The 12,937-nt window shown below is 41.4% G+C and overlaps 3 protein-coding genes across 4 annotated transcripts; 2 read left to right on the top strand and 1 right to left on the bottom strand.

Moving 5' to 3' along the window:
* Positions 1-488: 488 nt before the first annotated feature.
* On the bottom strand, positions 489-2,148 carry LOC120267093 (F-box protein At1g61340-like). 2 transcript variants are annotated; one of them, XM_039274793.1, is made up of 4 exons: positions 1,699-2,148; positions 1,292-1,547; positions 1,109-1,183; positions 489-994 (listed from the first exon to the last, which is right to left on the bottom strand). In XM_039274793.1, the coding sequence occupies exons 2-4, from the start codon at positions 1,499-1,501 to the stop codon at positions 803-805; spliced, it is 477 nt and encodes a 158-aa protein (XP_039130727.1). In that variant the 5' UTR covers positions 1,502-1,547; positions 1,699-2,148; the 3' UTR covers positions 489-802. The 2 variants fall into 2 exon arrangements, with proteins under 2 accessions (XP_039130727.1, XP_039130726.1); XM_039274792.1 differs by having other exon boundaries at positions 1,292-1,550; positions 1,699-2,147.
* A 26-nt stretch (positions 2,149-2,174) lies between these two features.
* Positions 2,175-4,090, top strand: LOC120267092 (putative pentatricopeptide repeat-containing protein At1g03510). The gene has a single exon (XM_039274791.1). It carries the CDS (start codon positions 2,316-2,318, stop codon positions 3,606-3,608), a length of 1,293 nt encoding a protein of 430 aa, XP_039130725.1. The 5' UTR covers positions 2,175-2,315; the 3' UTR covers positions 3,609-4,090.
* Positions 4,091-7,573: 3,483 nt separating this feature from the next.
* Positions 7,574-9,133, top strand: LOC120266625 (uncharacterized protein K02A2.6-like). The gene has a single exon (XM_039274268.1). It carries the CDS (start codon positions 7,584-7,586, stop codon positions 9,108-9,110), a length of 1,527 nt encoding a protein of 508 aa, XP_039130202.1. The 5' UTR covers positions 7,574-7,583; the 3' UTR covers positions 9,111-9,133.
* The last annotated feature ends 3,804 nt before the right edge of the window (positions 9,134-12,937 follow it).

The following is a 12,937-nucleotide window of genomic DNA, read 5'->3' as shown; positions in this document are numbered from 1 at the left end:
TGAATTATGAATACTCCCTAAAATTGAAATTTTCCACACACAATCAACAGTACAAAAGCATTTAAGCTCAAATCTGAGAAATTTTAAAAATATATATATTCAAAATATCATAAATAGATTTTTGGTAGTTAGATGACAAAAGTCCACAAGAAGTGATCAGATGAACAAACGACTTGTCATTCATGCTCACCCTGCATCATAAATGCCAATAAACTTTACCACCAGACAGAGGAGATGCGGTGTCATGTCAAATTACCAATGCATATGCCTGGATGGATCATGAAGCTTTTGGGCATTATCATGGCTTGTGCCTCTCGAAAAAAGAAAACACAGCCTCCACAATGGGCCACACAATTGTTAAAAGTAGTAGTTCAAAATGGCAGAAATAATGAGCATTGTTGTATGTTCATGTCTTCTGCATCATAATAATTAGCTTAAAGCAAGCTATTGAAATACAATTAGAGCCGTCCGTCAGAGAACAACAAAGATGACAAAAAAAAATATCTGCATTATTGAACAATGACGTAGTTACAAATAAAAAATAATTTCTGTATATATAAGAATGCACTTCTGACAACAACAAAGACAACCCATCCGGGCCAGCCCGTACTCTTCAATAGAGATATTGAAGTATGGCTTCCAGAATAACTTTACACAATGTATGAATGAAACCACAACTAGAAACTACAACTATAATAGGCTGTAACTATAATTTAGTATTTTAAATTAAATAGAGTGTTAAATGTTTATTTACACCCAACACCAACAATCAGCGTGTGCATCCCATGGCTGGCCTGGCGAGTTAATTATCAGGAGAAACAAAGAGGGCAACAGCAATGCTTGCAAGTTTCTTGTCATTCAAACGTGATTTAGCAATCCTGTTTCGCTTGGGCGCGTCGGGAGTCTCAACGCCACCTCCCAAGCCACTATCTCCTCTGATCTTTGGTTTTGATGGAGTACTAAAAGTAAAATGCAACTCTTTGGCAATCACAGTCTGAAACCATAAAAAGCAGCATCCGAGATACAACAAGTCAGAATGTGAAATGCTGGGAAAAAAAAAAAAAACAGTAACAACAAACATTTGATTTGGCAACAGATTAGAACTTACAGCTTCTTGCACTGACTTGGACACAAGAAGGAGTTGCCTCAAGTCACTGTGTCCCACATGACATAGTACCCTTACCTGCAAACAAACAATGAGACCAAGTTTAACGAGCGCATTGTATCAAACAAATACTTGACGAGAAAAACCATACCATACATTGAAAAGCTCAGAGATTTGGTCAATTACCAGTATATCTTGGGGTAGAGCCTCAAGGTGATTCAATCGCTTCTGCATTTTTGTACTAACTGGAGAAGCAAAAGTAGATTCCTCAATCATACTTGAAACGACAGCCACCCTTTTCCTGCCCAAAATGCAAGTCTTCTGAACAAACTCCAGACCAGAACATTTCAGCTCTCGCTGGCTAGATCTAGTGTTGTACTTCTTTTCAAGCATCATCTCTGTTTTCCTAGTTTCGTTTATTTTAGTAATAATCCAAGTCTCCCTGCTGAAAAATCACAAATGAGATTATAGTGTCTTCATTCCTCTCAAAATGCCAATAAATTGCAACCAAAAAAAAAAACTATGAAATCGCCAAATGAACTTAGCATATGTATATATATATATATTTTTTAAAACCTTCAATAATAACGTACCTGATTGGTAGTAGTAGTAGTAGTAGTAAGGGTATAGTGTGAAAGGAGAATCAGATGACTCTTTAATAGAAGAAAACACAAGCTATCAATCAAGCCTTAACCTTGAAGCGAGGGGGAACTCAATTGCAGGACGGCTCCTTCACAAGGAAGCAACTAGCAGCAAGCAATAGAAAAGGAAAAGTGAACCGACAAATATATAAATACATAGAGATTGATTGAGAGGTCGAAAATAAAAACGATTATAAAACACAAGTTGTTTTCCAGGAAAGTACTAGAGTCGCCGCCATACTTCTTTTTTGTCCTGTTTCCACGACACTTCCCCCACCAAACACCGCGTTCTCACTGTCAATTTCCGTTTCCTTTTTTTACACACGTGTCCGTTAAAGAGGAGTGATTTCCGAGTACGATATCTGTTTGGTGAGCTGTTCTCCGTTACGTCTGTGACGACGTAAGTTGTTGTCCCACGACTGTGAAGATCTCCGGTCGACCGTGAAAGAAAATCACGTCCCAGGCTCCCCCGAGTCAAGACTGAGTCAAAGTCAAACTTATTGTGTTAGTCAAAGAAAGAACGGGTGACTGAGAGTCGTGTACAGGGCTCTGCGGAGAAGGGAAGAGGTATGATGAGTTCACTCCTTGGCTCCATGCACCAGCGTCTGCTCCAACTGACCAAGCTCTTGACGTCCTATGTCAACCAAGGCCGGCACAACCAGGCCCTCACGCTCTTCTCCCATATGTTTGCCAACCCCGACCTCACCCTCGACCCCTTCGCTTTCCCTCTCGCTCTCAAGTCTTGCGCCGCCCTCCACCTCCCCTCCTCCGTCGCCGCCATCCATTCCCACTCCCTCAAGTCCAACCTCCTCCCTAACCCTTTCGTGGCTTCCTCCCTCGTTGACTCGTACGGTAAAAGTGACTCAATCGTCCATGCACGCCAACTGTTCGATGAATGTCCCCAAAGAAACGTGGTTGTCTGGAACGCCATGATTTCCCTCTATTCCCACTCTAATGACGTCGCCAGCGCTTTGAGGTTGTTCGATATGATGGATGTGCCCCCGACTGTGTCATCATACAACTGCGTCATTGCTGCTCTCGCCGAGTCTGAGGGCGGGTCTTCTCGAGCTCTTGATTTGTATGGGCGGATGAGAGCGTCAGGCATGACACCGAATTTGATCACAGTTCTGGCTCTTCTCCCTGCTTGCGTCGGTGTTGGCGCGCTGAGTTCCATCAAAGAAATTCATGGCTTCGCTTTCAGAATTAATATACACAAACACGTCCAAGTAGGAAGCGGCATTGTTGAAGCCTACGGCCGGTGTGGCTGTCTAGTCAATGCGCGTCGTGTGTTTGATCTTATGCCACAGAGGGATGTTGTGGTGTGGAGCTCCATGGTTTCCTCGTATGCCTTTCATGGGCAAGCGGACATTGCCATGTTAACATTGAAACAAATGGAATCAGACAATGTGCGGCCCGATTGGATAATGTTTCTTGGTGTGTTGAAAGCATGCAGTCATGCCGGACTCACTGATAATGCACTGCATTTCTTTGATTTGATGACGAAGCATTACGGCATCGAAGCTTGCAGCGAGCATTATTCGTGCCTGGTTGATGTTTTGAGCCGAGCTGGGAGGTTAAGGGATGCTTATGATGTTATACAAGGGATGCCGATGAAGGCAACTCCGAAAGCTTGGGGAGCACTTTTGGCAGCTTGTAGGAATTATGGAGAAGTGGAGCTGGCGGAGATTGCTAGTCAAGCTTTGTTTGAGATAGAACCAGAGAACTCGGGTAACTTTTTATTGTTGGCAAATAGCTACGCAGGTGCTGGAAGATATGAAGAGGCAGAGAAGGTTAGAAGGGAAATGATTGAAAGAGGTGTTAATAGGAGAGGTCCTGGAAGCAGTTGGGTCATTTCTCAGTAGACTTGTGTTGTGCCTCTTGATTGATGAATCAATCAAATAGATAGATATTAGATACCATAAAGCCACCATGACCATGAAACCACCCTTAACCATTGCCAATTGGCTGGATCATATCTGAAAGTTGTGGAGGGCATCAGTGTGGAGAAGATCTGCTCTATGTTCATATATATTGTTTCAGGGCAACAAACAAATGCTGAAAGACGGAGAAATTTCTTTAGTATTATCTTTTGCAAAGTACTTGGTTAAAAGATTACATAACATAACATAACATTGTTTGGAGTGAAAACTCACCCCATGGTGATGATTGATTACCTCAAGTATAAAGACATTGAATTTGATTCTAGAATCGGGACTCAGGAGTTAGATTGTAGAGCGACTTGAAACAGATGTTTGTAATACTTAACAGATAAAATCATTTTGTATCAAGTGTAGAGATACTGAATTATCTTGTTCTAATCCTCTTCTCATTAAGTATGAATAGAAAGGGGTGTAATACATATATATTTTTAAATATCTTCACAATGGCTACAGGGCTCAATGAGACGCAGGAGCCCATCAGAGAGGATTCTCAGGTAAGGCAGACTGGCAGTAGATCATAATTAAAAAAGAGTTTAAAATGATTTTTTTTTTTTTAAATGTTTATTGAGGAAAGTGTGTCAAGAAGATGATAATTAGAGTCCTGTCTATGATTATAACCTCTCATTTTTTTAGGATTTTTAGCTTTTTTCTCTCTCTCTATGGTTTACAGTGTATTGAGTGATTAGTTTAATTATTTGGTAATAATTTTGGCTTATCCACACACTAGTTCCATTCTTCTTGTTGTAACTCAAAATTTGAGGGTTTGAAGAGAAGGAAATATTTATTTATTTGTTTAATTTAAAAAAATAAAAAATAAATCACAATAAATTAAAGAAAATGAAGAGTACAAACATTCCATAATAAAAAAATAAAATAGCATTTATGTTTATCAGGCATTTGACAATCCATTTTAATTTTGATGAATATGATGGTCCTGAAGTTGTGATCCATGCATGCTCACGCTCGAACTCACGAGTTATTCTTACATTTTTTTTTCCACAACTTGGGAATATTAATTACCAATGAGAACTCTGCAGATTTGAGAAATTTATTTCCAATATATAAATGGTTGTCCTGCCTGCACTATGAAAAACAACTTCGATCAGTTGAAGCAACGAAACAGCCCATGGAGAATACGGCCGCTTTTCCTCTTCTTCTTGTTTATCATAAAGCCAGCAGGATGAAAACGAGGACTTTCTTCATCAATCTGCCACATTGGATTTGAAGAAACAACAACATTGTCATCTTGCCCAATGTATATAAGGTTGTGATTCTCAATCTGATCCGGTGGTGTTTCCAGTACTGTGCGGTAATCTTTCAGAAAATAGAACAAGTCTGGATGCAGAGGTGGAGCAGATGGTTGGGGACAAATTCTATATTGATTGACCGCATGAGATGGTGATGGTCGCTTCTCTATTGTCACCTTCTCTCGTCTTTCAGCAACTGCTTCCATGATGGCTGATGTACGTTTCCCAACTTAATCATATGGGAACTTGATATCCTTAAAAGCCAAATAAGATTTAAGAGAGAAAAATATTATTTATTTTTAAATAAATGATAAAATATATTAAAAAAAAGAAAGGAAAGAATTCTATCTTCGTCTGATTAAATTTATTCCTTGAATTTTGGTTATCTAATTGATTCAAAAGGAGTGGTTTTGCATGTAAATTTAAAATTTAGATAATTATACAGTGTTTTTAAATAATATTGCTGTGCAAATTTGAAATAATTATCTCAGTGTATCTGTATGTTAATCTTTAATTATTTAGTATTTATAGATTGGGTTTTCATAATTCCAAACCAATATCCATGTGCAAATATGTAAAGTGACTCTGCTGACTGCTGCAGAGGAGAAGAAAAATCCGAGTTTCTTAATTTAATTTATATATATATACCATAATCATATTTGTCACCAGTTGAAAATCAATACAATCATATGTAGAAAGATATATGAGATTTATATCCACGCTAAGCCTACAGTGATATATTATCATGAAAACAAGACTGAGTGACAGAGTTCAACTTATATAAATATTTGTGCAAACATAAGCCAAGCAAAAGCAGAATCAAAAGCAGCAGCAGCACCACCACCAGCACAAACACAGACACAAACACAAACAAAAACAAAAACACTGACACTGCATTCTAATTAAGCTGCTGCTGGTGGTTGTGGTGGTGGTGGTGGTGGTGGTGGATCATCATCATCATGTGAAGGGGATGGGGAAGAGGAAGAGGGCTAAGATTTCTCCAAACATAGTCACGTTCAAGAGGCCAATCAGAAACGAGGAGGTTGTGGGAAAGGGGTTGGTATTACTGTATTAGCATACTGGGAGGTGCAGCATATTATGACATCAACCTCTCCGGAAGCCTTAGTCATCCTTCTAACATTGTTGCTCAGAGAATCCCTCTTTTGACTGCAGAGTGTTTGTAGCGGTTGACTTGGTCAATGGAGAGTCCCCAGAGCAATGGAATCAAGATAGTGCGCATCGTATCAGACGATCCAACCGGCAACAGACAAGCATCACGAAATTCAAGGACTTCGTGATGGGATAAAGGTTGTTATGATGGGATGAGGATTAGATAAAGGTGGTTATGAGAGCCTAATCATATTCATGATGAAAAGATTATGGGGGTAATTGAGAGGCTGCTGATTAGCCAGTGGATGTGAGTGGTTAGATCGTTGGGAGTTGTAACCAATCAAAAGCTGGGAACTGGTAGTGGGAAGTCAGTGGAGAAAACTTATCCAATGGGATGAGACTCCTTGTTTGTTGAATGTCTATCTTGTGTCTGTTTAAATTGAAAGTAATGGGAAATAGAAGGGTAGGAAAAAGTTATCTCCCTTCCCTCTTGCATCTCTTCTCTTCTTCCCTCCTTCTTTCTCTCTATCTTTCTCTCAACTAAACGTTATCTACTGACGGTGCTCTTACATTGGTGCTTTCATTGACCCCTCTGTTTATGACTGAAGGCGCTCGAACTCGCTCTCGTGCCATGGAGGAACAACTAGCTGCGATCTCCGAACGGCAAGACTTCCTCATGAACAAAGTCGAAACCCTCTGCTCTTCCGTTCACCAACATACTGAGCTGTTCGACACGGTCCAGAAATCCTTAACTGCCCAGCAGGCCGTGATAACTGAAATGATGGTTAAACTCACTCGGTTCGAAAGGCCAAGCCCCACTCCGCCTCTTCTACCATCCCCCGCCAACCCTTCACTTCCACAGCGGCCTCACCCTGTACCCTCCACTACTTTAGCCACAACCAACCCACAAGCTCCGACCTTCACCAGCGGCCGTCTTCCTAAGCTTGAGGTTCCCTTGTTTGCAGGGGACGGTGTGCTCTCTTGGTTATTCCAAGTGGAAAATTTCTTTACCTTCCACCAAGTCCTTCCCGAGCAGAAGATTGAAATTGCCGCCTTTTACATGACTGGAGAAGCACTCCAGTGGTACCACTGGTTATATTCCACACATCAACTATCGTCCTGGGAGGAGTTTGCCAAGAAAGCTGAGCTTCGCTTTGGACCATCATCATTTATCAACTATGAAGCTCTATTGTTCAAACTCAAACAACGCTCCACCGTCACTGCATACCTTTCCGAGTTTGAATGTCTTTCCACCAGAGTAACTACCTTACCATCCACAAGCCTGCTAAATTGTTTTCTCTCCGGGCTACGAGAAGACATTCAGCGTGAGTTGTATATCCTATGACCACAGACTATCCATGACGCCATTGGTCTCGCAAAGCTCGTGGAGGACAAGTGCAATGCAGCGCGGACCCCTCCCCGCTTCTTTCCGCCTCGCCCACTACTTCCTTCCCCTCCTCCATTACCTTCCACTAACACCCAGACTCGCGTCCAACCTACTCCCACCACCATACCAATTAAACGACTGACACCTGCTGAAATGGCGGCACAGCGGGAGCGCGGTCTCTGCTATAATTGTGATGCTAAATTCACGAAAGGCCATCGATGTAATCCTCCTCAGTTCCTCTGCATAATGATACAAGATGAGGATTCTGATGACATTCTTTATGATCACCAGGAACCACCTGAGGTTACGGTAGAAACCGAACCACCTGATACTGAACTCGAATTGGATAACACTCCATGTATCTCTTACCATGCTCTTAATGGATTTCTTGTTCCCTCCACCTTAAAAATAGCAGGCAAAATATTTGGCAAACCAGTCGTAGTCTTGATTGATAGCGGCTCCACGAACAACTTTATTCAAACCAGATGGGCTCATCATTTGAGCCTACCTGTCCAACCCTCCTCTCATCTCAAGGTCACAGTTGGCAACGGAGAGACCTTGACGTGCGGCGGCGAATGTCTTCAGGTTCCACTCCAACTAGGAGACACGGTGTTTCAAGTTGATCTCCTTTTGTTATCAGTTTTTGGTGCGGATATAGTACTTGGCATCCATTGGTTGCCACAACTGGGCCAAATTGTCTTTGACTACAACGAGCTATGGATGGAGTTCACATGTGACGGGGTCCGGACTCGACTTCAGGGCATTAAACAAACCAACCTGCATGACTCCACCAATTCCTCTCTCCGACGTCAGCTTCATACTAATACTGTGAGTCAATTCTTACACATTTCCATTTCTTTGGACGAGACTCCACCAAAACATCATTCATTGACCCCGGTCATCGTGGATGCCACTGCACCCCAACTCTTTGCGGACCAACTTCACGACCTCCTCTCCAGGTATGAAGATATATTCTCTGTTCCTATAGGGTTACCGCCAGTCCGGGAGTTCGACCATCGGATCCCACTCCTCCCTTCCGCCGCACCCGTAAACGTCAGGCCATATCGTTATCCGCATTCTCAGAAAGCAGAAATCGAACGACTGGTGGGTGACATGTTAACGGAGGGTATCATACGTCCCAGTTCTAGTCCCTTCTCCTCACCGGTCATACTTGTTAAGAAGAAGGATGGCTCGTGGAGGTTCTGTGTGGATTATCGGGCCCTGAATACCATTACGGTGAAGGACCGCTTCCCTATTCCCACTGTGGAAGAACTCCTCGATGAGCTTGCCAACGCGCAGGTTTTCTCAAAGCTCGATCTGCGTTCTGGTTACCACCAGGTACGCATACATCCATCTGATATTGAGAAAAGCGCGTTTCGAACGCATGAAGGGCATTACGAATTTCTCGTAATGCCCTTTGGCCTCTCAAACGCTCCTTCCACCTTTCAAGCACTTATGCAATCTATTTTTCGCCCTGCCATCCGGAGGTTCGCCCTCGTCTTCTTCGACGACATTCTCATTTACAGCACGTCATGGGAGAGTCATCTTGAACACCTACAGCTTATCTTCTCCCTCTTCCGTGCACACAAACTCTTCGCCAAGCGAACTAAATGCGCCTTCGGCTGTTCTAGCATCAACTATCTTGGCCACAAAATTTCTGGACGGGGAGTCGAAAGTTGACCCAGAAAAAATCACAGCCATCCACCAATGGCCCTTACCTACAAACCTTCGCGACCTTCGGGGATTTTTGGGACTCTCAGGATATTATCGCCGTTTTGTCCGTGATTATGCATCCATCGCAGCACTCTTGACAGATCTCCTCCGGAAAAACGCCTTCATCTGGTCGCCCGCAGCCACCGGAGCATTTCATGACTTGAAGCGAGCTCTCACGCAGACTCCCATTCTCCAATTGCCAAACTTCAGTGCTACCTTCGAGATTCAAACGGATGCCTCCGCCACGGGCATCGGCGCCGTCCTGCTTCAAAACCATCACCCCATTGCGTACTTTGGTAAGCAGTTATCCCCACGCTTACGGTCCTCTTCTACCTATGCCCGTGAAATGTACGCGATCACTGAATCTATCCGCCGGTGGCGTCAATATCTTCTCGGCAGGCGCTTTGTTGTTTACACCGATCACCAAAGTCTCCGTGCGCTCCTTCACCAGACGGTACAAACACCGGACCAACATAAGTGGCTTGCCAAATTGTTGGGGTATGAATTTGACATTATTTACAAACCTGGCGCCCAAAACAAACCAGCAGACGCTCTTTCACGAGTGTATGATGATCCTCATCCCATGCATGGCTCCCTCACATTGTCTGGCCCGCAACCTGCCATCTTGGATGCTCTGCGTCAGTATTATCAGCAAAACAACCCTTCATCGGACTTCTTCCACGCCGTTGAAAGCGATCCCGAGTCCCATCCGGGTTACCAAATCCGCGACGGTCTTTTGCTCTTCCAAGGCCGCATATTTGTTCTGTAATACCCTGAACCTTTGGATACCTGTTGGAAAATATATTCAGGGTATTACTACAGTTACAGTAAGAATTTTTCTACAGAGTAATCTTGTTGAGAAACCCCAAGTGGAAATAACAAGGACCTAAGTGTAAAAGTTTATAAAAGATTTTGGGTTAAAGAGTAATAGAAAAAGGATTGATATAAAATGTTTCTGGCATCCAAGGACTGAAAGGTAAGATGGAAGGGATCTTTTTGAAATGTTGTACTATAATCCAAGGACCATTGGATAATTTAGAAGGATCTTTTGAGAATACTATTTTGTAATTCAGGGACCATTCATGAGTTTTTTTCAGGGACTGTTTTGTAAGGAATTATGTTTTGAGGGACTAAATGTAAATTTCGGCTGAAAGTTAAATTTGGAGAAAAAAATCTAGAGCTTGAGTGTTGTTACATCTCTTCTCCACCATTTTTGCTACTGATGAACCCGAGAGTTAAAATGAAGAAAAATGAGAGAGAAATTAGAGGTTTTTAAAGAGAAAGACTTGGAGATCGTGGGAGAGTTCAGGAGTCCTTAGTAAGGGTTATTTTTGGTTTGAATGATATATAAATTTTTAGTTAAAAAGCTTGAGCAACAATGCTTGAATTTAACATGTTTTTGTGAGGTTTGGGCTTGGATTTAAGTCTCTGAAATCATGTTAGATTATTGTGGATGATTGTTTGATTGAAATTACTTTTGAAAAAAACTTTTTGTAAACATGATGAAATTGCTTGAAAAATGGGGATGAGATTGCAGGAATTACTCGTGAGCGTTCTATCGTAGTACCGAGATTAAAAATTTGGTTTAGTTAATTAAATTGATGATTATGATGATTAGGAGGTTAATGATAATGGTTAGATTGAAATGGGTTGAGTTAGCTAAGTTGAATTGGTTGGATCAAACCAAGTTGCGATTGAATTGATTGAGTTGAATTAATTTGGTTGAGTTGGGCTCGATCAAATCAGGTTGAGATGGTTTTGGGTTTGGTTCAGTTGATTTGGGTTAAGGGTTTTTGGACTGAACCAAGTTGGTTCAAAGGATTTTTGAATAAAAAAATTGAGTTGGTTCAAGCTGGTTCAGTTTGATTGAGTTTGGTTCAGTACAATTGAGCTTGGTTCAATGGAATTGAGATTGGTTCAGATTGGTTTTAAGCGTGTTTAGTCTAAATTGAGTTGGTTTAAGTGCAATTGAAAGCCGGGTTTGATTATGCGATGTCGGATTTTTAACTGATTGGAGTGAGTGGGCCCAATAGAGAATTGATTATTATTTTTTTGTATTTTCTTTTTGAGTTTAAATATATTATTTATTTTTATTATATTATTCATTAGGGTGTTGTTCGGTCTTGGGAGGGAGTTCAGTGTCTAGCAAGGAACCCAAGGACACCAGGTGAGTTGGTAGTGGCTATTATTTTAAATAATTGATTAATTATTATTATTTTTGAAATAATTATTTAATGAGCTAGTATTTTGAAAAATAATTGTTTAAGTATTTCTTTTTTTATCATGTTTAATTAGGGCGTATAATGTTGAGGTATACGTATATTTATTTGCCGATTGATGTTCCCGACAATCGTATTGATACATCAATTTCAGTATAATTATACGTATTTATAAATAGTATAAATACATGTATATGTGATTTAATTATTCGGTTCATGAATTTATTTTTTTGGATGGTTATATATGCTTTTGATTTGGAATGATTTGTGAAATCATATGCGTGTATTAAAAATATTTTTACCGACAATATTTGTGGGATCGGTTTTCATTCCCTGGCATAGGAATGGTATTTTTGTATTTGGACTTTTACTTGGTATTATGCATGTATCGATCTCGTGAATGTTTGTCCTGGATAAGGACCATATGTTATGATTTATACTGATTTTGTATTGTTCTGCATCTACATGTTGGTTTGGATGGTGACGACGGGCTAAAGCCCGACTCACTGCGATAGTGGGTTCCCACGGGCCGCCTTTAGAGGTGGCGTGGTGGGACCCAGGTGTTGATTTGTCCGGATCGGTGGGAGCGTAGAGCCACGATTGGATGATACATCGGGATCCCGAGTCACCACACGGGACCGGTGGGCCAACGTCGAGGTTACTGAAGACCTCGACGGCTCCCCAACCTAGTCGCGACTGGGCTAAGCTCGGGGAGAGTTTTTCGAGCTATGGATTTGAGAATGGTTTTATATTATTAGTTATTTTGACATTGATTTATGATGAATTTATGTTTCAAAAAGTTCTTTAAAAATGTATTTTTGCTAGAATTACGGTATTTTGGAAAAGTTGGAAAAATTATTTGAGAAATTGGTATTTATATACTTTATATACTATCGTATTTAAGTATTTGGAATTATTAAGCCACTACCGACCAACCTGAATGTCTTTGTAGCTGCAGGGAGCGAGGAACCTAGATTACCCTGATCGGGTTTAGAACGAGTCGAGGGTTCGATCCGAGACTGCAGTGGGTCCCTCATTTCTTTTTTTCTTGTTATTGGTGTCATGACCTTGTAGCGGTTGTACTCAGTAAATTAGAGTAATTATATTTATTGTATTTATGTATTTGAACATGTACTTGGTGAAAAAATTGTAAATTGTGATTTGTAGGTCTGCTTTTGTTTAAAACAGGGTGTCAGTTTCCAGTTAAAAGGGAATTTTAACTGATGGGTGCCACATTTACCTCGGTAGAAGGGGTGGGTGTGACATGTTCCTTCCGCATCTGCACTACAGCCATTACTCCTCACCGAATTCCACTCAACACTCGAGGGCGGTCATGCCGGCATTCGACGCACACAATATCGACTCGCTGGGACATTTTTTTGGCCTAAACTTAAACAAACCGTTAAAGATTTTGTCCAACGATGCACTACCTGTCAGTCCGTCAAGCCTTTCAATCATGCAGCCCAAGGACTCTTGCAACCTCTACAAATACCGGGACAGATCTGGTATTCGGCCTCGCTTGATTTTATTACCCATCTACCCTCATCTATGGGGAAGACAGTCATACTCGTCGTC

Source organism: Dioscorea cayenensis, chromosome 8, assembly GCF_009730915.1.
Source record: "Dioscorea cayenensis subsp. rotundata cultivar TDr96_F1 chromosome 8, TDr96_F1_v2_PseudoChromosome.rev07_lg8_w22 25.fasta, whole genome shotgun sequence".
NCBI lineage: Eukaryota > Viridiplantae > Streptophyta > Magnoliopsida > Dioscoreales > Dioscoreaceae > Dioscorea > Dioscorea cayenensis.
The sequence above is the reverse complement of the archived record's forward strand: the minus strand, read 5'-3'. Positions and strand labels throughout refer to the sequence as shown.